The sequence below is a fragment of the Eptesicus fuscus genome, chromosome 14, assembly GCF_027574615.1.
Source record: "Eptesicus fuscus isolate TK198812 chromosome 14, DD_ASM_mEF_20220401, whole genome shotgun sequence".
Classification (NCBI taxonomy): domain Eukaryota; kingdom Metazoa; phylum Chordata; class Mammalia; order Chiroptera; family Vespertilionidae; genus Eptesicus; species Eptesicus fuscus.
Genome location: NC_072486.1, coordinates 14,435,627 through 14,461,219, shown reverse-complemented (window position 1 = coordinate 14,461,219; position 25,593 = coordinate 14,435,627). Strand labels below are relative to the sequence as shown.

The following is a 25,593-nucleotide window of genomic DNA, read 5'->3' as shown; positions in this document are numbered from 1 at the left end:
AGAGCCCTGACTGGCTTGGCTCAGTGGATAGAGCGTTGGCCTGTGGACTGAAGGGTCCTAGGTTCAGTTCCAGTCAAGGGCACATGCCTGGGTTGCGTGCTCGATCCCCAGTAAGGGGCATGCAGGAGGCAGCTGATCAATGATTCTCTCTCATCATTGATGTTTCTATCTCTCTCTCCCTCTCCCTTCCTCTCGGAAATCAATAAAAAAAATATTAAAAAAAAAATAAAATAAAATAAATAAAATAAAAATGTTTGAGAGGGCATATGATTTTTCAAATGCACTATAGGCTGTATATCAACAAAATTGCCTATAACCAGTGCCCTAGATTCTCTAAGCTTTTTGCCCCTTCACGACAATTCATCAGTAATCTGGCAACCTGGATGACACTAGTTCCCATATAAATTTCACAGAACCATGAGTTAATATTTTATGCTCTTTATTAGTGGGATTAAAATTTTAGTGGGATAAAATTATCCTCCCTTTAAAAAACATTCTGAATTTCTTTTATTGTGCCAATCAAGAACCCTGTGGGCTATGCACCTCTTAATGTACAAGTCAGGGAAGTTTGTTCATCTTGATACACAGGTATGATCTGTAACACATCACAATTTCATTTTCTATCGGATGTCCCCAAATGCAGGGTCAAGTTTATTACTGAATTTAAATAGTTTCTCTTGGAGTAGGTTTCCTAGCACCTAATTATTCCTTGGCCACCTCAGTTGTTGCTTGCATTGAACCTGCTTTACTTATCTTAAAGATTTTATGATTTTATTGTACTTTTGACTGAGTGGATTACTTTCTTTCCTTGACCTTTAACTCACTCACTTGTTAAACAAATACGTAATGCACAAACTAGCTTGGATAAATTTGGTTTAAGCAAGTCATCAAACTGAAACAAATAGAATTGAAATATACAGGTTAGAATTCAGTGATGGGCAACCTTTTGAGCTTGGTGTGTCAAACTTCGCCAAAAAACTGAGCATAACTCGGGTAGTGTGTCACTTCGAGGAAAAAACATTATTTCGCAAATGTTTCATCCTCAGGAGCAGCAAATGTTTCATCCTCGGCATGCAACCGCCTCAGCGGCCACATGTCATCAGTGTCATAGGTTCGCCATCACTGGGTTAGATGATGTTATTATTGACAACTAGATATAATCATAAAAGTATCAAATTAATAGTATACTAGTAGTTATTCAATAGGAATGTACATGACTAAACTATTACATTTTCCTATTTTGACTGATAATTCTAATAATTATTTCTGTTTTGTGACCAAAAAATATAGGAATTAGAACTAAGACACACGGGAAAAATCACAGATGTTATTCAAAAGGAAACAGTTCCCACCTAAACACATATTATGGATTAAAAATATCAATAATAATAGTTGGTTAGAATCACAGTTAGCAGCCCAGTCTTTAGTAAACGTACAAAAGAAATCATCCTGGAAGTAACTACATTATAAAACAGCAAATGGTATTCAGCTCTAAAATACTTGGCAGAGCTACTTAAAGTAATTAAATATAACCAATGTTATCTTTATAAAACATTACAGAGAGACTCTTTCAATTTAAGAAATGATTGCATTTGTGATAAGCCCTCTTTAAAGTAATATTTCACATAATAAATAGATTCTCTTTATTTAAATTATTCATTTAAATATGTACTTGTGAGAGAAAAAAAAATCCACTCAATGAACTTTATTGAAAATTTAATATAGGAAGAAATTAAGTTGAGGGACTATTCTTGTGGCATACCAGTAATGATTCCACATAGAAATTACAGTCCACACCTTTAGATTACTTGAGAAGTTCAATTAAGTCTTATTGATTCTTTAAAAACATAACAATAACAAAAACAATAATAAAACACCACATTAGATACTCTAATATACTATCATTATGGCAAAGTGTAGGTCAAAAATCTTAAATTTTCTTATAGAAGATTGAATTTTATTTGTATCCTAAGTAACTCTCAGGCCAGTGTGTAAGCTATTTTAGGCACATCACGGCATTTCCTGACCTGCTATAGGAAGTGTCTTTCTTCAGAAATCACACAATGCTTATGAAGAGGTTCTTCTTCAAAAGTATAAATATTCCATATGCTCTTTTGACATTGGCAAAAAATCCACTATGAAAGTTTTTATGCAAAAATTATTTAAAGTTAAATTGTAAGAGTCACATATCTACTTTTGATGACAGAAAAAAACAAAACCAACTACTGAAGAAGAGGAAAGGAAGAAAAACATGCTAGGCAGCCAAAACTGTTAGTATGAGAGAGACCAGAAAGCACATGAGAATCATAAAACTCACCAAAATGGCTGGAATAGTAGGAGTGTATATAATAGACCTGTAACATTACTAAGGAATGATTGGGGAGGGGTGAGATGCAGTTACAGGGTCTGCTCTGCTAAGGAGAATAAATCAAAATAGAATCAACTGGACCAGGTGATATCCAAAATTTCTGTTTGGGTCTGAGTTCATTGTCTAGAGAAATCAAAGAATGAGTTCATGGCCAAAGAGATGAGCGAAAGCAAAGTTTTATTACAGAAAAGCTCCCTGCTGCAGGGAGGAGACCCAAGCAGGTTGCTGGGCAGTTCCTTTGTCTAGGGGTTAATAAGTGCCCTACTAACTTCCCATTTGGTTGGTTGGAAAATTTTGGCCCTAGCAACATCCATACATTTTAAACTTCAGGATTCCCACTCATTTTCCCTGCCCTGTGTGTTCAGCCCGGATCAGGGCCCTTTGTTCTTGTGATTTAGTCAGCAGAGCCTCCAAGGGCCTAAAGCCTTCCTAGAAATTTAAGAAGTGCTATACCCCCATTCTTTCAAATGTTCCTATCTTGATCTAGAAAGAAATCCAAATGGTTTGTGAGATGTGTTGAGTTCCATGGATCCTCTAAAGAGGTCCAGTAGATTTAATGACATCTAGAACACCCTTGGAATTCTCTGGATGCTGGCCAACTTAGAAATGTGATCTAGATATCCTTAATGCTTATTAACTGTACTAGAGCAGTGGTTTTCAAAGTGTGTACCCCAACCAACAGCATCAGCAACACTTGGGAATTTATTAGAAGTGTAGATTCTCAGGTCCTCACCCCCAAGATTACTGAAGCAGAAACTCTGGGGACAGAGCTCAGCATCTGTGTTTAACAAACCCTCCATGCGATTCCGACGCAACTGTAGTTTGAGAAGCACTTATCCAGAGCAAACTGGAAATGAAGTTCACGAGCCAGACTCTTGAAGCACCCTTTATGATGGCTCACATTATTGATCTGTAAGGAGAAAATGGAGTTATTATTCAGAATAACTACCAGAGGTGCTTTGGATAATTCGCACCCAAGTTCATGAAGAATTAGCATGGCTTTAGTGTAAATTATACTCTTAGATAGTCATTTATTACATAAACAAGTAGACTGTATAATTATATGGGCACAAAATGTTTTGGTGGTTTTTTTCTTGTTTGTCTATTCTATATAAATGGACTGTTGCTATTATCAAAGTTAATGGTTGTAATACATTCTGATTTATATAATGCAATGTAAGATCGCCATAATTGCATTTCATGAAAAACACAGCTTGTATGGTAATGCTCAAATAATCAATATAATGTGACATCCTATTGGAATCAGGGAAGGATGGGAGAGAGGGGTTACAAAATAGTACAAGAAAACTTGGGAGTAATGGATATGTTCATTAATTCATAATTTAGACAAGCAGTATGAGGAATTGTGGTGTATAGACCTTGACTAGCTTATGGTCTAGCAAGGGAGGCTCACAAGTAAACAGGAAATTTTCATGTGATGTGAAAAATGTACATAAATGTTAAGCACAAGATCCTATGCCAACACATAGGGCATCTTACTCAGTAATTAAAGGTTTGAGGATAAGAGGGTGGAGTGAGACTTTCCTGAGGCCAGAAGAGCTCCTGAAACAAATAAAGATGAGTAGAATATAGTGAAGGGAAGAGTGTCCCAGGCAATAGGTTGGGTGTAGAGAAAAGAGGCTTGGAGAGGGAATCTGGTGAATGTAGACAGAGAGGTTACAGTGAATAATGTAGGAGCCAGATTGAATAGAAAGTGAAGAGGTGGACACACGGGGATAAAACATTTTACCAATCAATTTGGCTGTGAAGAGAAAGACAGGGCAAGATGGTGTGTGTGTTAGCGAGAGTGTTTGGGTTATTATGTGTGTGTGTTCCTAAGATAAGAGAGACTCAAGTTCAGAGTCAGGGGTGTGGAAGAAGAGCAATGGAGCAAGATGCCTAATGTGGGAGAGGCTGAGAAGTGGAACAAGGTGAAAGCCTTTATTAGCCTCATTGTCTGGGATTCCAAGGAAGAAGCAAAGATGGGTGTGGTGGATAGGGTGGTAGGAAGTGATGGATTTCGTTTTTAAAGTCAGTGAGGGAACAAAAAAGAGGGTAGAGTATGAATAATATTTGAAATATCCTATATAATAAAAGCCTAATATGCTAAGTGTCCAGTCATCCATTCAACCAATCAAAGTGTAACATGCTAATAATATGCTAAGGCCACTCAACCAGTCGCTATGACATGCACTGACCAAGGTGCAGATGCTCCAACCAATAGGTTAGCTTGCTTCTGGGGTCTGGCCAGTCAGGACTGAGCAAGATGGGCCAGATATGCTCTGGAGCCCTCCCGCGGTCCCTCCCCTGCTGGCCAACCTCTCACATCCCTACCCGGCCCCAATCGTGGGTAGGTGGATGGGAGGTAATCAACCAAAGACCATCTATATATATATAAAACCCTAATATGGAAATAGACTGAACGGCTGAACAACTGAACCGGTCGCTATGATGTGCGCTAACCACCAGCGGGCCCGTGTGGAACATGGCGGGCGTGGGCAGCAGGCGGCAGAGCGCGAACATGGTGAGCATCGGCTGTGGTGGGATGGTAGAGCAGGTGAGCGGGGGCACCAGAACAAGGTGGGGCACCAGTCACTATCATTGGGGCGAGCCTCTGGTGGTTACTGAAAATTCTTTGCTCCCATGCACTACAGTCCCGCCTGGCGCTCGCACCTGCTGCCGGCACTGGCCCCACTTGCATCCGCTGCTGGCGCCAGAGCTGCCACTTGTACCCACTGCCAGAGCCCCACTTGCACCCACTGCCGGCAGATCGCTTGGCACCATCAGCATGTGGGAGCGGTGGTGGTGGGAGCGGGGCTGCTGGCAGAGAGGGGACCAGGGGCCACAGCAGGAAGGGCTGTGCGGGGGCACGGAGGATGGGCTGAGACCCACCCCTGTGCCCACCACAGCGTCGTGGCCCACAGTTCCTTTCAAGGTGCACGAATTTGTGCACTGGGCCTCTAGTCCTATATAATAAAAGGCTAATATGCAAATCGACCGAAGAGCAGAACAACCGGTTGCTATGATGTGCACTGACCACCAGGGGGAAGATGCTCAACATAGGAGCTGCCCCCTGGTGGTCAGTGCGCTCCCTCAGGGGGAGCACCGCTCAGCCAGAAGCCCGGCTCACAGCTGGCAAGCACAGCCACGGTGGCAGGAGCCTCTCCCACCTCCATGGCAGTCGGACATCCCCCAAGGACTCCCAGAATGCAAGAGGGTGCAGGCCAGGCTGAGGGATCCCCCCACCCCTGAGTGCACAAATTTCATGCACTGGGCCTCTGGTCTATATATATAAAAGCCTAAGCAACCGAACGACCGGTTAACCAGTCATTCGGTTGCTCAACACAGGAGCTGCCCCTGGTGGTCAGTGCGCTCCCACAGTGGGAGTGCCACTCAGCTGACTGACCTGTCCAGGTGGCCCACCAGCCCAGCACCAGCCACTCACTCCCTCAGTAGTCCAATCTCCTGAGAACAGGCCAGGCACCGACGGACCAGTGCTGCAGGCATGATCCTGACAGCACCACCAACCTCCTGGAAGTTGGCCTCGGGCACCACAGCCGCTTCCCCTCCCTAGACTCCCCACAAGGAAGAAACGATATAAAAGCGGCTGCCAGGTGGCTCCTGACAACCAGTGTGAATGTCAGCGGGACGGATCCGGATCCCGGGCTGGCAAGGGCATCCTACCGCCCACCCAGAGGGCCCTTCACGTCCAGGGGGCCCACACACACACACACACCCCTTGGGACGGGCACCAGAAGTTGGGCTCATGGCTGGTGAGCGCTGCTGCAGCAGTGTGAGCCTCTCCTGATCAGGACTGACTGAACGTGAGCCCACAGCAGGCGCAGCAGGGCCAGGATGAGTGGGAGCAGCAAGCAGCATTGGACTTCTGGTTTCAGCCCAATCCCTGCAGGCCACACTGAGGGACCCCACCTGTGCACGAACTCGTGCACCGGGCCTCTAGTTACATTGTAATGACTATAGAAGGATTGAGTAGGAAGGAATGAGTGAACAGCAAATGAAGTGATGTTTTCCATGAATCTGGGGACCAACTAAACTCGGAGTAAATAAGAAAACTGCAAACACAGGAGATTGGGATTTGAAAATGAAATAGTTTTATTTTATGATTTCAGGAGTAGATCAATCCTAATCATGATAAGATTTTGACCTAGCAGTGGGACTGAGTGGCTAATTGGGAAGATTATGTGAAGGTAATGAGAATGGGAAAATTATGTGAAGGTAATGAGAACTGAGAGGCCAGTTGAGTGGGACATCTGCATGTGCACCAAATTCTCCTGGTGATGGCAAGTCTCAGGGAGAAGAAGCTGTGAAAGGAGAGCTAAAGTGTTCAAGGAATGATAGGGAAGAAGCAGTGCTATAAAGGTGATGGTGAGCAGGAGGATGCTACAACTAGATAACAGGACCCTTAAAGATGCAGAATTTCTACAAAAGAATGGAAGAATGATCTAGAACCTATCTCCCTGCTTCCATTGTCTATTCTCCACATAGCAATTGGGTTAATTTTTAAAATGTCTTTATTTTATTTTAGAGAGAGGGGAAAGGAGAGGGATAGAGAGATAGAAACATCTATCTGCTACCTCCTGCGCGCGCGCACACACACACACACACACACACACACACACACACACGCACTGAGGATACAGCCTGCAACCTGAGCATGTGCCCTGACCAGGAATCCAATCATGATCTCCTGGTTCATGGATCATAGTGCCATGCACCAAGAAGTCACCAGTTTGATTCCAGTCTGTTCTGGGCTCAACTGGGGGTATGCCAGAGGCAGTTGATTGATGTTTCTCTCTCATTAATGTTTCTCTCTCCCCCCCCACTCTCTCTCTCTCTCTCTCTCTCTCTCTCTCTCATCAATAAAAACATATAAATATACATATATATAATTTTTTTTAAAGGTGTAATTCTGGCCATACTATTCTACTCTAAACCTTCCATGGCTTCGCACCTCTCTCTGAGTAACTCGACTATCTTCACATGAGCTTCACTCTCTGGCCTGCCTACCTGTCCTCTCTGACTTTATCTCTTGCCACTTTATTGCTTGCTCATCCTACTCTCGCAATATGGGCTTCTTTGCTATCCCCAAACATGATAAAACTTGTCCCCACCTCAGGGCCTTTGCACGTGCTCTTCGTTATGCCTGGAAAGCTCTTCCCCAGTGGCCTGCCCCCCCTTGCCCCCCCATCTCCTTCAGATCTCTGCTTAACTGTCACCTGCTCAGCAAGGCCTCCTCATCTCCTGTGCCCATTCCTACAGCAAGTTCCCATTCCACACTTCTGCTTCATTTTTCTACATAGCACTCATCATCACCTAACTTGACATACATTCACTTTTTTATTCCTTAACAACACTCTCCCAAGAATAGAAGCTGTGTGAAGACAGGGTTTTTTGCCATTCTGCTCACTGCTGTATTCCATCAGAGGCATTAATAAATATTTTTTTGAATGAAGGCAATGGCAGTGGGTTATGAGAAAAACCTTGACCCTAACTGTGTGAAGTATGTGAGAGAACATCAGGGAAGGGTACAGAAGGAAGAGTGGGAGCATGCTGGCGAGTTGTTAGCATCCGGTGGGAACTCTGGGAGGGGTTGGTGGGGCAGTGCGCATAGGTCATTGCTAGGAAGCCTGGAGCAGAATGGGGACACAAAAACATCAAGACTGGATGAATGGAAGAACTTTCCTTTCAGGAAGTCTCTGAAGACAATGACAAGGACTGGAGGTGTGGGGACATTTGCTGGCTTTAGGGTTTCCAAAAGACTTAGAACCATCATCCCTTGGATTGATTGATTTTTTTTTTTTTTTAAGGAATCCATGTTAGAGATGACAGCAATCATTGAGGTGTGGGAAGAACACAAAATTTGTTGGAAGGGGTTGCCTATCCTGAGGACAGATAGGTTACCAAAGCTCCCTGGCAGGCAGGGTGCAGGTAGAAAATTGGATACTGGTTAATACCAGGGCGCTTTACCAAGAGTTCTCCCAGCAGCAGCCCTGAAGGGTACGGGGCTGGCCCTGAGCTAATGTCAGGTCCTGGCAGGTTTTATGCTTACTGTCCCCACTTCCAATAGGCACTTCCAGCATTTTTATTTATTTCTTTATTTGGCCTCCACACCTCCTGTGCTCAGAGGGTTCTTTTGTCTGGAACACCCTTCCTGTCCCCTAGATCCATTCACACTTTTTGGCATCCTTTCAGATCCTACTCAGATGCTATCTCCCTAACAAAGTTTTCCTTTACCACCCCAACCTGGAGGATTGCTCCATACCTTGAACTTCCAGAGCAGTTATTAACTGTAGAATTAATTTAGTGTTTAATCACCTGTGGCCCTGTGACATCTCTCTTCAAGGATTGTGCTGAACTCTTATTTATACCTGCTGGGTTGTACACTTTTGTGTGGGGGGAAAATGAGGCTCTATGGAAAGTAACCTCACAAGGTGATCTGATCATAAATTCCTAACTGGGCAGATCATTGTGGGTAGTCACACCCCAAGCATATAACTTTCAGTAAAAGGTCTACCTTTGCCTTAAGCAAGTTATATCCATTGTTCCTATGCATCCAGGTTAACACACCTTTAAAATAAACCTAACCACTCCCAAGAAAGCACACAATCTTGTTAACTGTCCTGGAACCCAATCCTTGATTTTTCCCACCTCCATGTAATCTTCCTTATGTTCCATTCTTAACCTCAAATGCATAAAAGAAGTTGCAAAACTGTTATTCTCTAGAGCACTTGAAATCTTGCTTCCCAGCATATGTCTTCAGTTTGACTCAAATAAAGTATTCTCTACAGGTTTGGATGGTTCTTCTGTCAACAACTCTGTGTGTGTGTGTGTGTGTGTGTGTGTGTGTGTGTGTGTGTGTGTGTGTCTGTGAGATGGTGCTTTGCTGTCTCTCTACCTTACCTTTAAGCTTCCTGATGGCTGGAGCATGTTTTGTTTTCCTTGGAGCCCCCGTATTACCTGACATAGACCCTTTGACAGAGAAGGTGTTCAGATCATATACATTGATATGCTCTAATTTATTAATCATTAATATTCCATGCCAATACCCAGATGATAGTTCTGTTTACCTTTGAATGATTATTAACATAAGGAGAGTACTGTGATATTTTTTCTTACCATAAAGGTGTTGCGTACTCTCCCTTTTCCATTCACAGATGCTTCCAAGAACTGTTGGGTTCTCTGTCGAGCAATTCAATCTTAATTTTCCAGCAGAGGCCAGAGAGCTTGGTGGATAAAAGAACAGCTCCTAGAATCAGATGTCCTGGTTTGACAATGATGTCTGCCCCTTGCTAAAAGGGTGAGTCTGAACAAGTTACTTACCTTGTCCATACCTTATTTTCCTCATCTGCAAAATGGGGGTTATAATATCATGTACCTCATTCATTTGTTGTGGGGATTAAATGGATTATACATTGTGACACCCTTAGGTCAGCATTTGCTGCACGATAAAGCCCTTAGGACTTGCTAGCTGTTATTTCTGGGTGACTAGAAATTTCCAGATGTAAAGCATGAGGTTCTCATACCTCTTTCCACCCTACTTTTACCACTAAGGACAGAGAGAAGATGGTGAAGCTAGAGTGTCTTGTCTCCACCTCCAGAGACCAGGCTGCAGTCTAAACTCTGCCACTTAGTTCATGTGTAATTTTAGGCAAGACGCTCAGCCTCTTCGGGGTGCTGTAGAGATCAGGGAGCAGACATCTGTGAAAGCTCTTTGTAAACAGCAGGCTTGTTTTACCCAAAGCAAGAACTGCGATTGAGGACAGGAAGCAAATTTAATTGGTTCTGTTTTGCAAATCTTACCCTTAGAAAATTCCCTTTAGGAAAAGAGTAAGTCTTTGTCTCACTTTGACTGGATTATCCTGATTATTCTATGTGGCCTTCATTTTTCTTTTCCTTTTTTTTTTTTTTTTAACTACTGGTGCTATGGGAAGTCTTCCAGAGCCCACAGTATACTTCCTTTTCTCCTTAGTAAATCTGGTTCGTCAACTAAACAACCATAGTCATTCACATCTTTGTGGTTTAAAATCTGTGGCTGTGCTATGACAAAGGAGCTCTGTAGGGGATGGTAATGCGATTAGGATGGTAACTGGCTGGGGCAGTGGGAATACCCAAACCAGGCAACGCCCCCTACAGGGGTCCTGAGAGACATGTGTCAGAGGCAGGTTAAGAGCAAGGTCTTGGCTTGAGTTGCCTGGGTTTGAATCCCAGCTCTACTATTTGTTTCTGGGCTCCCTAGCAAATTATTTAAACTTTGAGTGCCTCTGATTCCACATCTGTGAAATAGAAACAACTATAGTACCTACCGTATAGGGTTACTGGACAATCAAATGAGTTGATATATATAAAGTGCTTATACACTGAGTGGCCAGATTATTATGATCTCTGAATGCATAATAATCTGGCCACTCAGTGTGTGTGTGTGTGTGTGTGTGTGTGTGTGTGTGTGTGTGTGTGTGTGTGTATTAGAGGCCTGGTGCATGAATTCGTGCATGAATTCGTGCATGGGTGGGGTCCAGCCAGCCTGGCCAGGGGGAGGGAACATGGACAGTTGATGGGCGGTTGGCTGACCTGCCTGCTGGTCTAACTTCTGGTCCAGGGGACAATTTGCATATTAGCCTTTTATTATATAGGATATACACTAAGTGGCCAGATTATTATGCGTTCAGAGATCATAATAATCTGGCCATTCAGTGTATATAGCATAGTGAGTGCTAAATAAGTATTCACTCTTAATATATGCACAGAGTCAGTGGCAGCAAAGGTATGTCTTTTGTTACCAGATAAGCTTCCCAAAGCTTCCCAATGCACCCCTGGTAAGCTGTGCTAGGACAGATGGAGGACTGATTTTGTCTGGACCGGAAGTTTAGAAGTAATTCAGGCCTAATAGGTTTTTCTTCCTCTTTCCCCTTTTCTGTAAGGCCACAGCCAAGGCCAGGAAAAATGGATCCAAACACAACAATTATGTAGAAAAAGATAGAGTCCCAGTGCTAGTCGGGCCGGTCACCGTGGCCTTTCCAGTGCTTGAGGAGTCTTTCCCAGATAATTTGTCCCCTGGCTTATTTTGCTCAACTGACAGAAGAGATGGAGGGGAAGGAGGGTGAAGGGAGGAGGGAAAGAGAGAAGTAGTTTAGAGAGACAGGGCTTCTCTCTGGAGTGGGAGACAACCCTTCGTCCCATCTTTTCTCTTCCACCTCTTAGAAAGAAATGTGGTAGCCAGAGAGAGATGTCTGGACCTTCTTCCAAGTTTATCTTGCCATCTCAAATTGGAACTGTCCTATCTCGTGAGTTAGATGCTAGGAAGAGAATCCAAAGAATGAAAGGTCAAAGAGAATCAAGTGGATTGGGTCTTCTCCCGGAAATAGCAGGCCCCTTGCTCCTTCTCTCCTCTCTAACCTCCTAAAAGAAAGTGAATTCTGAGAGCCCAAGGAAGGGGACTTCACCTGCACAGCTCCAGGGGCAAAGCCAGTTACATTGTAGCCTACATTAGCACTTCTTCGCTGTGCCTCAAATGACCTGGTGATCTTGTTAAAATACAAGGGTAGGCCTGGGAGTCTGCACTTCTAACAAGCTTCCAGGTGCTCTTTAACCATCACTGCTGGCTGAGGACCTCACTTGGAGGAACAAGTTTTCTGGATGAATGGTGACCTAGAATTGTGTAATGCACAGGAACTCCCACTAAGTTACTATCCCCTGGATCAGGGTAGGGAACGTCAGACCCTTGGCCCATATAAAGCTCTCGAAATAATTTGGCCTGGCCCTGCTAAGGCATTAGTGGCGAGTGAATTAAATGTTTGACCAAATAGAGCAGCTAATTTTTAAGTTGATAATTTTGTATGGCCCAAGAATGATGTTATAAATATCCAAATGGCCCTTGGCAGAAAAAAAGGGTTCCCCATCCCTGCTCTAGATAATGTGGCCCACCTGTGTATACCTGAACTTGGTCAACCTGCTTTTGGGGGATGGAGTGATAAGAAATGTCCTAGTCCTTGATTCTGACCCCAAACTTGGAAGAGTGAAGAGGGGACAAGGAGGACAAAGGTTTTTATCTTGGCCAATCAGTTCTGTAAGTGATTTTCCTAGTCTGTTCACAAGCTAGTTGTCTCAAATAAGCCTAATGTGAATATTGTGGCTTGGTGATATTTCATGAGTCCTTAAGGCTTTGCCTTAAATTGGGGGATGTGGAACCAAGTCATTCATTATCTTCAAGGTGACAGATGATAATTCCAAATGGCATTTTAAGTAAACTTTTCTTTATGACTACCCAAATCTTATTTGTCCTTCAATTTAGCTGTCATTAATTACACAATTTCTATATACGAGTACTTTACATACATAATTTTATTTAACTTTTCCCAAACAATATTTCATGATAGAGATCATTACCTGCATTTCACAGATGAAGAAATTGAGGCTCAGAGAGGTTAAGTAATTTTCCCAAGGTCACCTAGCTATGAAAAAGCAGAGGCAAGCTAGGAACCCAGGAGAATCTAACTTTACTTCTCTCTTTCTACTGCCTCTATGCTGTCCTGTAGATAAAAAGAATAATTATTTTAAAATTAAGAAGAATTATTCATTATTTAAAACAAATTCAAATTTGAATCAACTGACATCCTTGATGTGAATTTACAACAAAGCTAATGAAACTTAAGTTTCAACGATTCCTCACAAAAGTTCCTTCCAAGGGCCTCTAATTTTTATTCCTAATTTTGTATTCTTTGTCCTTAAAAAGGGGTCCCCAAATTTAGAAACTTCAGGCTCCACAAAATCTGGATCTGCTTCTGTTGCTATCAGATACATAAATCCTCTTTGACAACATTCCAAGTAAGTACTGGTGGTTCAGCCTGTGCTTGACTATCTCCAATTAAGAGGAGCTCACCACCCCACAGGGCTTTTGTTTCATTTCAGATAGTTCTGAGTCTTCAGAAGTTCTTTTTATACTGTGCCAAAATCTACCTCCTGGCAACATCCACTTATGGACCTTGTTCAGTCCTCTGAAACTACATAAAGCAAACCTAATCCCTTGCCATCTAATAGGTCTGAAAGCATTTGAAGGCTGTTTTAGTAAATATTGTTTCCCAAAGCATCCTCAGTGCTCTTAACCATTCCTGGCCCACCTTCCTTCTGGTTGCTGGGGTCCTTCTTCAAGAGCATTCCAGGTTTGGCTAGATTGACAGAGAATAAAGCAACCCCCTTGCTAAACTTATTTATTGAAGACTTTGCATTTATCACTGTGGAAATTTCTCATTCCTATTATATTTGACTCACTGTTGCAGTTTGCCCAATCATGTTGTGTCCATATATGTTTCCTAGTCCAGACTTCATAGTCCTGGGAGATGCTTCCTACCTTTTTGTGGAGATGTTCACATTGCATGATCTGTCGGGAGCTGGATTCGGCAGGATTTAGCAAGAAGGCTTCCTGGCACATTACAGACTCGGACCATGGGAAGATAGCACTCATACAGCTGCCCTTGCATGTAATACCACCCCGTCTACACCCCCTGGTGGGTGCTACCCCTCCATGATCACACTCTTAATCTAGCTTTTCTCAAGCCACTCATCACATTTGGAAAACATCTTTGTAAGATGAGCTCACTGAACAGGTTAATTACGGTTTTTCTTTTTTGTCACCTTTGCCATTTATATTCCCTTTTACATGAATTCCTCTCATGTAATTCCTTAGTTTTTTCAGGATCCCCTCTGTCCTGTTCTCTGGTGAGGTAGAGGTACAGAAGCACCCAAGCCCACGTATCTTCTCCAGAGCACATCACACTCAGGCGATCTGCCCCGTTGGAGGGAAGCAAACACGGGGTTCCCCACAGGTTTCAGCCCTGCGGCTCTCCTTGTCCTTGGCCCGTCCCCCCCTTTTCTTCCACATTCCACCTAAGCCCCTCTTGCCTTCCTTATGCCTTTTCCTTTTGTTGGATAATCTCCTCACTCAGTCTTTTAGGTAGAAAAGTTAGTAAACTTCAGAGTTCAGATTCTTTTGGTGGTAAGTGGAGACTTTTCCCCTCCAATACATTAAATTGTTTTCTGTAAGCTATAAAGCAGATGGCTTTAAAAAATTCAATACATATAGATGCTGAGACCCAAAAAGGCCACTGGTGACCCCAGAAGCTATTATTTACTGATAGAAAGCACCCTTCATTCGATTAAATGGTTCACTACATTTTAAAACTAGGAGAGTAGCAAAATTGAAGAGTTAATTTTCATGAAATATAATAAAAACACTGTGAACCAGAAAGGAAGGAAATCTAAATTATTAAGTGCCCACTATGGAGATTACCTCATAATCTTTCTAATAACCTATGCGATAGGAATTGTGATGCCGATTTTACACATAGATAAGGAACCTCAGGGAGGTTAAGTAACCAGCCTGGGAGCTAAGATGGAAGCACATGCGTTCCAGCTTCCAAAACAGCCAAGGCTCATTCTACTTGACCTCACTCAGCTATTAGCCCAGCTGCTGAACTCTGTTATTGATGTTCTTTATAAATTTGCATTTTCATAGCCCCATAAGAATCTGGGTAGGCAGAAAGAGTACTGGCTTGGAAACAATCCTGAACAACTTAAAACAAATGCTGGTTTTACCATTCCTCCCTTCTTTATACCATATCTTTAAACTTTGAATTCCCTCTTAGATGAACTGGCTGTGTGTTCCCCTGAGCCCTGTTTGGCTAACATACTTAGATTAAGTATTTGGTGTATCACAAAACAACGTGGCCTCAGAAGATCATTGTTTCTGATGTTATTAGAAGAAGAACTGAAACTAAAATTTAACAACTAAAATCTTGGGCACTCACAGAAACTCTTAGATACCTAGTTTTGGGTTGATTCCTTTAGTTATCTTATGGGTGTTAGTGTGAATTTTTTTAAATGTCCAAGGGAGCAATAAATTTATAGGTTTTGGGGTTTTAAATTAACATTCAATTTATTAAAGTCACAATTTTTTTCAAGCCTTCAAGTCCAATTTGCACATCTTTTTGTAAAAGTCTAGAAGTACTTTACTTCTAAGAAAATTACTTTTATCTGATCTTTTTATATTAATCTCAAAAATAACACATAATTTTTTCCTAAATAATATCATATGATAAATTAATTTAAATTCATTATATATTTCAAACCACATTTTAAAATTTAATATAATTAATTCTTCCAAGCATTTTTAAATGCCTGACATGACAAATTAACAACCCTCACATACAAGTAGCATTTATAAATTTGTGCTCTATATTTTCATGATGTTTAATCACTAATTTTACATACAGTCTTTTTTTTTATTGACTTCATAGAGGAAGGGAGAGGGAGAGAGAGAGAGAAACATCAATGAGAGAGAATCATTGATTGGCTGCCTCCTGCATGCCCCCGCTGGAGATCGAGCCCACAACCTGGGCATGTGCCCTTGACTGGAATCAAACCCGGAACCCTTCAGTCCACAGGCTGACGCTCTATCCACTGAGCCAATTAGCCAGGGCTTATATTCAGTCTTAAAAAATTAATTTTTAATTTTTATGTCTGAACTTTTACACTAATCAAATCTCGTGTGTGTGTGTGAACAATGAGCCTCATTATACTTCTATAAATTGATATGAAATATTCAATAGGTATTTATATCATGCCCCATTAACTGCCAATAGCTATTAATTATGTTCAAATATTAATTAACAATAAGTGTAACTGGGTTAAAATCATATTTAAAAATTGTTAATCAAATTTTCTGAAGTTGCACATGAACAACCCCTGAAAGAGCTAAGTGCATATGAGGAATAGCAATGTCATCAACTCATTCTGGAGAAATAAAGCAATCTGAGGGTCAATCTTTATTCACTATTTCAGTGTCAGTTACACACATACTTTGTAACTTTTAAAAGACCTACACATGTACAGGCTTTTTTTGGGCCTCTATTTTCACATAAATATTCTATATTTGGGTCCCAGTTATATTACAATTAAACTTCGAAAACGTTCTCTGCTTCCTGAAAACAATTATTGTTAGTATCTATCTAAGGAATTTATTTTTTAATGGAATTTTGAACACTACCAGGGTTTTATTATTATTATAGGAACTATGCACTATACACTAAGCCTGTGCTGAATTCCTGGTTGGCTACATTTTAGTTGATGCACTTAGGAGCAGAGGTGGATGTTAAACTTTGATCTTTCTCTGGTTGATGGTCTCTCCAAATCTTTTGCTTTTGGCTTCCCAAAGAAAAAATTAAGCAGCTTAACAATTTTTTCAACAAGTAGCTTCCTGATGTAGACACTTAAAATTGGTCCCTTTAATATTTAAAATTCAAGTGATCTGGTGTAGTTGGGCCTCAGTTTCTTCTCCTGTCATATTAAGTATTCTCTGGAGCTGCTTCTATTACATTCATCCATAAGCATACTTATTAACGTCTTACTAAACTTTAATCCTTAGCATTTTGGGGGATTAAAAGCCCTAACCTTTGCCCTAAAAAAGCTAAGGGCCTAAAAACAAAACAAAAACTAATGGCTTGCACTGGGAGTGGAGGAATAGTGCTTTCAGTATAATTATATGGCTTATTGATTGAATGAATGGTCAGTTGAGAAATGCCAAGCCCTAGAAAGTGGTGACCAGGAGATAATACACCTGATAGAGACCTGTGAAAAATTCCAGCAGCATTTTCTCAAATGCAGACTGAGAGTTCAATTAGGTATTCAGAGCTATGGGCAAAAAATCTACCTGGAATCTAGATGTATTCTGCCGTATAACTAGAATATGAATTTTCTATTCCACAAAGGTGGGGGTGGGAGTTTTATAAGAGATCATAGGACACTGTTGTTGTTTTTCAAACTCTGGGTTGCTACTAAAATTTTTTCTAAAGCAGGGAGGGAGCCCTAGCCTGTTTGGCTTAGTGGACAGAGCTTCGGCCTATGGACCGAATGGTCCCAGGTTCAATTCTAGTCAAGAGCATGTACCTCAGTTGCAGGCTCCTCCCTGGCCTGGGCCCTGGTCAGGGCTCTTGCAAGAGGCAACCAATCGATAAGTTTCTCTCACATCGATATTTCTCTCTGTCTTTCCCTCTCTCTTCCACTCTCTCTAAAAATCAATAGAAAAATATCCTCAGGTGAGGATTTGTTAAAATAATAATAAAAGGGAGAGTAGGGAGACGAATAATTTTTCTTGAAGATTTGTTTCAGTTAACATCATTGGTTGATATTCAACTAATACATATGGATATGGCTCTAAAAGCTGTTACCCCTGAACAGATAAATAGTGTCTATGTCCTGTCTGGTCCCCCTCTCCCCATGGCCAACATTGTCTGCCCATCCTCTGGAGCTCTCCACCCAGCAACTGCAAGGGAAAAACATGGCAGGGGGCCTCTAGGATATCCTCTTAGAGCTTTGAGGCAGTGTTTGATCTTAGTGGTCAGTGCTCCATGTTAAATATTTTGAATAAAAAGGCTCATTTCTTCTGCATATGTATATACACTAGGTCACGATATAAAATATATTTATTCTTGTGGATCATCATAAAAAATTGAAAGCTACTGTTCTACGAGAAATATGAATGTAGTAAGAAATCTTTTTCAACAAACTGCTTCCTCTGGGGGAGAAAAAACAACAAAAAAAACAACAACACCCTCACTGGCCTGAGGCTGAGACTTTTGTTGCTTTATATTTTTACTTACTCTTATAGCTAAGACACTGGATTTTCCTTTACCATGGTGATATCAACTTTTTAAATTATTTGGGTCAGGAATAAAAGTAAATTGGTTTGCAGAATAACATTAAGTTAATCATAATATAGATGGTACATAGCTTAAATTAGGAAGGTGGTATAAGAATGATTGTAATTTTGGAGCTCTTTCATCTAGCTAAACCTTCTATTAAATAGATATGGTGCCTGAGAAATGATTAATTTTAGGTAATTAGTCACCTGTCCCAGGTCTCATGCCTCAGCCAGGGATCAGAAGCTTTGGCCCACCCTAAAAAATCAGGGCTTATTAACTTTTTTTTTTTGGGGGGGGGGCTTATTAACTATTGAAGGGTAGCAGAATATGCCACTTTGGCACATTGATTATTTTCAGCTGTAAGCACTTGAAAAACAGCAAATGCAGGCTTTCTCTCAATTCCTCTTATCTGCCTAAAGACAGACCCTCCAAAAGGAACTCATTTGTCATAAATCCCCTCTCTGGGAGTTTCATCAACCATGGGAGACTGACTCTTACCAAAGGAGAAGAGACCAGAAGTCTATACCAATCCAGACAACTTTGTCACAAATTATCATTATTCCCATCTATTTTGCTACAGGCCCATTCATTTTTCCTAAAAATTATTTTCTCCCTCCAAGAGGCATACATCCCCATCTCTAACTTTTCCTATTAAAATGACATTTAACCCCAAATTTTAAGCTACCATGGGGAATTACTCATTTTTCCATTTATCTCACATGTATACATAAGGTATACACGTTAATAAAATTGCTTTTTCTCGTTAATCTTTTATTACAGGAGTCTCAGCTAAAAGGGGTAGAGAAAAATTATTTTCTTCCCTTACACTATGTTTCACAAATACCAGTATTACCTGTTAAATATAGGGTGCAGCATATTTAGGACACTTTGTAGATCCATACTGAATGGATAAGCATTCTTTTTTAACCTGTGGTTCGTGCTAGTGGCATTGCCCCTCCGAGGCAGGTTTTGTAAGGTAAGAAAACTACAGGGCCTGCCCCAATTCATAAGACTGCAAAATGTCCTCCTTCCTTCATCATAGTGAATTGGGGGGAAAACGACCCGAGGATAGATAGTATGTCTGTAAATGCAAGAACTATTTTTGAGCTTTCTGTATTGTACTGGCAGGAGAGCAGGTTTTCCAGGGATCTTCAGCTCATTGTTTAAAGAAAGCGTAGACAATAGTTTCTATTTCTTTATTCGAATTGCTTTGTCTTGCTGCACTGCTGGCTTTGTCATCAGCGGATGTTGCAATTAGTTTAACAAGCAAAGGAAATGCCAGTCAAGTGCAGTAGCACCTGGGATCTCGTCACCCTTGCTACATGGCAGGCCTTAGGCAGGAGACAAGAACGCTCAAAGCTGTGTGTGGAGCCCAGGTAAAAAGGGAGTAGGTGGCAGTGAGCCTGCGTGTGCAAGGGCCCCTGACTCCCAAGGCCAATGTTGACGTTGGCGATTCACTTCCACCTCTGAGACACTTAACCAGGCGCTTATTATACCCCATGGCATCATCCTGACCTCAGGACTTGGGAGGAAAGCTGGGGCCAGGAGACCGCTCAAGTGCATTTGACAATAAAATGCTTTGTGCGTCAGATGTAAATTACGCCTGCCAGAGCTTAGGCTGAACAGTGACCGGTGCTGACCCAAATAGAGCTGGGGGAGGGGGGTTTCACTTCGAGAATCTTGTGCGGCTGGTAAGTCCACCAGCCATAAGGGCTACTCGGCAAAACACGATGCAGCGTCAGGAGGGTCATTGCTCCAGCAGTCAGCCAGAGAACAAATAAAATGGAAGATCCTTCTCTGTGGGAAAGCAGGCCCCGGATTCGAAGCGGGGGGCCTTCGGGGGGGAGGTGAGCAAAGAAAGGAAAGGCGAAAGCATTTCTCCAAGAAGCCGGGTTCATTCAAACCCGGAGGACAGCAAACCCCGCCTCCCCATGCTGCCGCCCGCTCAATCGCCGAGCGCTCCGGGTGTGAGCTTGCCCCGCGGGGAGCGGCTTGGAGCCGAGGAGGCGGTGGCAGAGGTGGTTTGGGCAGCCCCGCGCGGCGGATAGGCCCAGGCAAACAACACCCATTCCCCCTCCTCTCTCAGTTCAACTCCCACTCGGCCAGGGCCACGCCCTGCCGCCACCGCCCCCTCGGGCAGCTTTCCGCTCGGCAGCGCGGCCTCGGCCGGGGGCGGGAGGGAAGGCGGTGCCAGGGAGGGGCCGCCGCGGCAGGCGGAAACTACAAGGGCCAACAGCCTTTGCGGCATCTCCCCGCCCTCTTTCTTCCACCACTCAGCGCGCGTCACCAGGGGCTCAGCCAATGGGGGCCAGGCCAGGGAAAAAGGGCGCCCGGGTCCGGATGCGCCTCAGGAAAGGCATGCTCCCTGCGCCGGGGCAGCGGCCAGTTCACTCGGCGCGCTAAGCCGTCCGTGGCCAGTGCGCCCCTGCGTGCGCCGCTCCCGCTTCCCTTAAGCGACAGCTCTACTTTTTTTCTTTAGTGGCAATTCCGAGCGACGCTGGAGCGGGGTTTTGAGGGGAGGGCGCAGGGGAATGAGTAGGGGGCGGGATATCCTGAGACAACAAGTTTGGCTGCATGGAGGGCCTACCGGCCGCGCGCCCGAGCTAGAACGCCGAGAGAAAGAGCACAGAGAAGCCAAGACAGGAACAGAAAAGCTGCAAAAAGAATAACCCCGAGAAAGGGGGTGGAGAGGAGGCGGCCCCAGCGCCCCGGCCCCCGGCAGGTCGGCGGCCAATCCGCTGGGGGAAGGGGTGGAGAGTCGGCGGCTCTGGCGGAGAGAGGCCGAGGGGGGTGGGGAGTCGGCCCGGCTCGCGCCGCCCTGGCCCCGCCCCTGGCCCGCGCTGCCGCCCGCGCCGCGCGCCGCCGCTGTCAATCAAGGGCGAGTCAGCCGGGCTCGGGCGGAGAGAGGAGCTGCTACGCCACAGCCCAGCGGCGGCCATTCGCGGAAAAAGAGGCAGAGCCTGTGCCAGCTACAGCCTCCTCCGAGCCACCGCGGGCGGGCGGGACCGGCCTCTCCTCCCGCCTCGCCCCCACCCCCACCCCCACCCACCTCCATCCCAGTGTCTCCGTCTGAGGGTTTGTCCTGTTAATGCGGGATGAGCGGTACGTATTCTCCACCCCCCTCGGTCTCCTTCACCGCCTCCCTCTCCCTCCTTCTCCAGACCCTGCTCGGTTCTCCCCCCTCCCCCGGGGCTGCTGAGATGCTTTAAGGGGAGGAGGAGAGGGCGGGAGAGAATCAGGGGGAGGGAAGGAGGGTTGTGTTTTGTCTTAATGTCTGAGAGAGAACAACCTCCTTTTGGGTGTCGCTCTGGAGCCGATGGGTCGGGTTTCAAACCACGTTTTGTGATATCCCCCTCCTCCCTGCCCTCCTTCTCCCCCACCCCCTGCCGGTGTGCGTGGATCGCGGGTTTATGGAGATTAATGTTCGGAGGGGAGGGAGAGAAGAGAAGAGGCGGAAGACGAATAATAATAATCCTGGTAACCTGTTGTCGTGTCTGTGTGTGTTGGGGGGTTTGTTGCAGATCAGAAGAAGGAGGAGGAGGAGGAGGCGGCGGCAGCGGCGATGGCTACAGAAGGAGGGAAAACCTCTGAGCCAGAGAATAACAATAAAAAAACCAAAACCTCAGGCTCCCAGGTAAAAGAAAGCATATTAAAAAATTCATCACGAAACGTAAGGGGAAAGAGGGAGTTATGCCCTTTAAATGCCCAGAAGTTAAGAGCAGAATAAAAATGTTTATCCACTCAAAGCATCTTTCTGAGAGTGAGGAAGTTAAGTTGTAAATTTATAAAGATTTTACGTTTGAGGGTAAAGTTGGTTAAAATTACACTAGGAACTCAGACTATAAAAAACCGGTGTGTATTTTTCCCAAGGACATTTTGAGTTCAGGAGAATAACACTTTTAAGAAAGTTTGTTAGAAATTTTCTTTTATTTAAACTTTATATTACAGGGTCAGCTTCCTTATTGCTACATCTTACTGATTTTGTTAATATTCCTTTTTTATTTCTGCCACTTCCTAAGTTCTTAAATGTAGAGCTGTCAAAATAAATAAGCCCCTCCCAACTACTGGCCTCCACTAAATCCGCCCACTTTTTTTCCCCCCTCTCCTTTACCATCCCGTTTTGGGTAGGACTCTCAGCCCTCTCCTCTGGCTTTACTGGCAGCTACTTGCAGCAAAATAGGGACTCCTGGTGAAAATCAAGCAACTGGACAACAACAAATTATTATAGATCCAAGCCAAGGATTGGTGCAACTTCAAAATCAACCACAACAGCTAGAACTGGTAACAACACAACTTGCTGGAAACGCTTGGCAACTTGTTGCCTCCACTCCTCCTGCTTCAAAAGAAAATAACATTTCTCAACCAGCTTCTAGTTCATCTAGTTCTTCCAGCAGTAATAACGGGAGTGCATCTCCTACAAAAACTAAATCAGGGAATTCTTCCACCCCTGGTCAATTTCAAGTCATCCAAGTACAAAACCCAAGTGGTAGTGTGCAGTACCAAGTGATTCCACAACTTCAGACAGTGGAAGGCCAGCAAATTCAGATCAATCCAACTAGTAGTTCATCTCTACAGGATTTGCAGGGTCAAATTCAGCTCATTTCTGCAGGTAATAATCAAGCTATCCTCACGGCTGCTAACAGGACAGCTTCTGGGAATATTCTTGCTCAAAACCTGGCAAATCAGACAGTTCCAGTCCAAATTAGACCTGGTGTTTCAATACCACTGCAATTACAGACCCTTCCTGGTACTCAGGCTCAAGTTGTAACAACCCTACCAATTAACATTGGAGGAGTGACTTTAGCTTTGCCAGTGATAAATAACGTGGCTGCAGGAGGAGGGACCGGACAGGTTGGCCAGCCTGCTACTACTACTGATAGTGGGACTTCTAATGGGAGTCAGTTAATTTCCACACCCACCACCACCACTGCTTCTTCCAGTACTATGCCAGAATCCCCCTCCTCCTCCACCACCTGCACAACCACTGCTTCAACATCTCTGACCAGCAGTGACACGTTAGTGAGCTCAGCAGATACGGGCCAGTATGCAAGCACCTCAGCCAATAATTCAGAACGCACTATTGAAGAATCTCAAACACCTGCTGCTACTGAGTCTGAAGCCCAGAGCTCCAGTCAGCTTCAGTCTAATGGAATACAGAATACACAGGATCAATCAAATTCTCTTCAGCAGGTGCAAATTGTAGGCCAGCCTATCTTACAACAGATCCAGATCCAACAGCCTCAGCAACAGATAATTCAGGCTATTCCACCACAGTCATTTCAACTCCAGTCAGGGCAGACAATTCAGACCATCCAGCAGCAGCCTTTGCAGAATGTTCAACTTCAAGCAGTAAATCCGACTCAGGTGCTTATCAGGGCTCCAACTTTAACACCTTCAGGGCAAATCAGTTGGCAAACTGTACAGGTTCAGAATATTCAGAGCCTTTCCAATTTGCAAGTTCAGAATGCTGGGTTATCCCAACAGTTAACCATCACCCCAGTGTCTTCAAGTGGTGGCACAACTCTTGCTCAGATTGCTCCTGTGGCTGTTGCTGGTGCCCCAATAACTTTGAATACTGCCCAGCTTGCATCAGTGCCTAACCTTCAGACAGTGAGTGTTGCCAACCTGGGTGCGGCAGGCGTTCAAGTGCAAGGAGTTCCAGTTACAATCACTAGTGTTGCGGGTAAGTTACTACAACCTTTTCTCTTTAAGGACCTTTCATACAGTTTTTAATAACCATCAGTTATTGCTTTCCTTTGCTAATTCTTAGATTTGATGTAGACCTCTGAAGTAAACAGATAATTTTAAGGAATCTAAAATACGCGGGAATGCTATACTATCATAACTGTAATCATTTGTGTGACCTTTTCACATTTGTACATTTTTAGTGTTAGGTTCTATGTGTTAAATTTGTTAAGACAGTTTTATAAAATTCTTCCATGGAGCAGAACTTCCTGATTAGAATCAGTATAGTCCTCTGTAATTTAGAGATCATATTTGAGTACACTTGAACTCTTCTAAAAGAACCCTAGTCAAAGCGATGTTTTTATCTTCAGGGAAAGTAGGTCTAAATTTGAATTCGTATACAGTTGTGAGCCTGTTGAAGTTTTAATTCTACTTTATAATAAGGCTTACGTTTTCTTAAATTGGTTGTTACTTCTCATCTTGTCGCCTTGCTTCAGCATCTTGTTGCCCATGCTTTTGAGTTTTATTAATACAGTATTGTTTAAAACTAGGTATTGATGCAGTTGAGAGATAAAATTTTACGTTGCAAGTTGTTTAACTTTTGTCTACTTTTTTGCTAAAACCAGGAGTTGCTCAGGCTTTTGAGTTAATAGTCCTTCACATATAAAATTATATTTAAGTAAATATTATGGTAGTTATGTTATTTATAGGTATTTTTAGTGCTAAGTTGGTGGAAAGAAATTGAAGATAGTAAAATGTCACTGACTAGAATTAATTGTAGCAAGATCATTTTAAAACCAGTTATAAAGCAATTATTTGTTATGCATATAAATAATATTTCTGAAGTATTTGGAAAACTAGTCTTAAGTATTTTAATCTTTCTGGACCAGTCTTATTTACCCTACTACCTTTTGTTTTCTAATAATTAAACACTCTTCATTGATTCTGATTTGATGAAAACCTAGTTGTCATTTTAGTGCCTTTGATACTTTCAGACCTCTTTAAATATTTGTGTTTTGATAATCTGACATGAATAAGCATTCACTTTTGAGTGACCTGTCTTAAAACAACTTTCAGAAAAATTATGCTAGGGTTTTGGGTTTTTGTGTGTGTTTTTTTATAGTTAATACCTAAAGTGGATATATATATTTAAAATTGGAAATTGCTGGATAGAGGTCTCTGATTCAAGAGAACAGAGATTACATATTTTATTTAGATACCATTACCTTCAAACCAGAGCTATCCAGTAGAATTTTCTGTGATGATGAAATGGTCTATATCTGTTATCCAGTAGTATGTTAGCCACTAAGCCATGTGTGGCTATTGATCACTTAAAATGTGGCTATTGCAACTGAGGAACTGAACTTTAAATTTTATTTATTTTTCATTTAAATAGTCACGTGTGGCTAGTGGTTCCTGTGTTGACATGGAGTATTTTGAGTATGGTATTTTTCCCCCTAAAACTATTATAGCACAGTTATATAAGTGCTTCCCTGGATTACATTCCTTAACTTGCTTTGTTCTGAATCTTTTTCTAAATATTGACAATCACTTAAGTATTTCAGAAAAGTGTCTGTTTTGGTGGATTGAATGATAGTTTCCATTGTCAAAGCAAAAATTATTTTACTTATATTTTGACTTGTCTAATAAGCATTAGTGAATTTTTAAAAGAATCGAGTAACTTATAGTTTAGTTTAGATATAATCAGTTTTGTTCTCTAATTAATATCATTTACAACCCAGAATTTGCCCACTGTGAGGGTAAGCCAATGCTAACTGAGAGTATGATTTGACCGTCTAAGATTCACTTGAATGATGTATTATTATA

The 25,593-nt window shown here is 42.8% G+C and overlaps 1 protein-coding gene across 1 annotated transcript in view; it reads left to right on the top strand.

Annotated features, from left to right (window-relative positions):
* Positions 1-20,960: 20,960 nt before the first annotated feature.
* The window catches only part of SP4 (Sp4 transcription factor), a 56,724-nt gene continuing 52,091 nt past the window's right edge, over positions 20,961-25,593 (top strand). Inside the window, exons 1-3 of the mRNA XM_008148252.3 lie at positions 20,961-21,183; positions 21,603-21,715; positions 22,210-23,764. Of these exons, the coding sequence (XP_008146474.1) occupies positions 21,177-21,183; positions 21,603-21,715; positions 22,210-23,764 (1,675 nt within the window). The 5' untranslated portion in view covers positions 20,961-21,176. The remainder of the gene's footprint in view (positions 21,184-21,602; positions 21,716-22,209; positions 23,765-25,593) is intronic.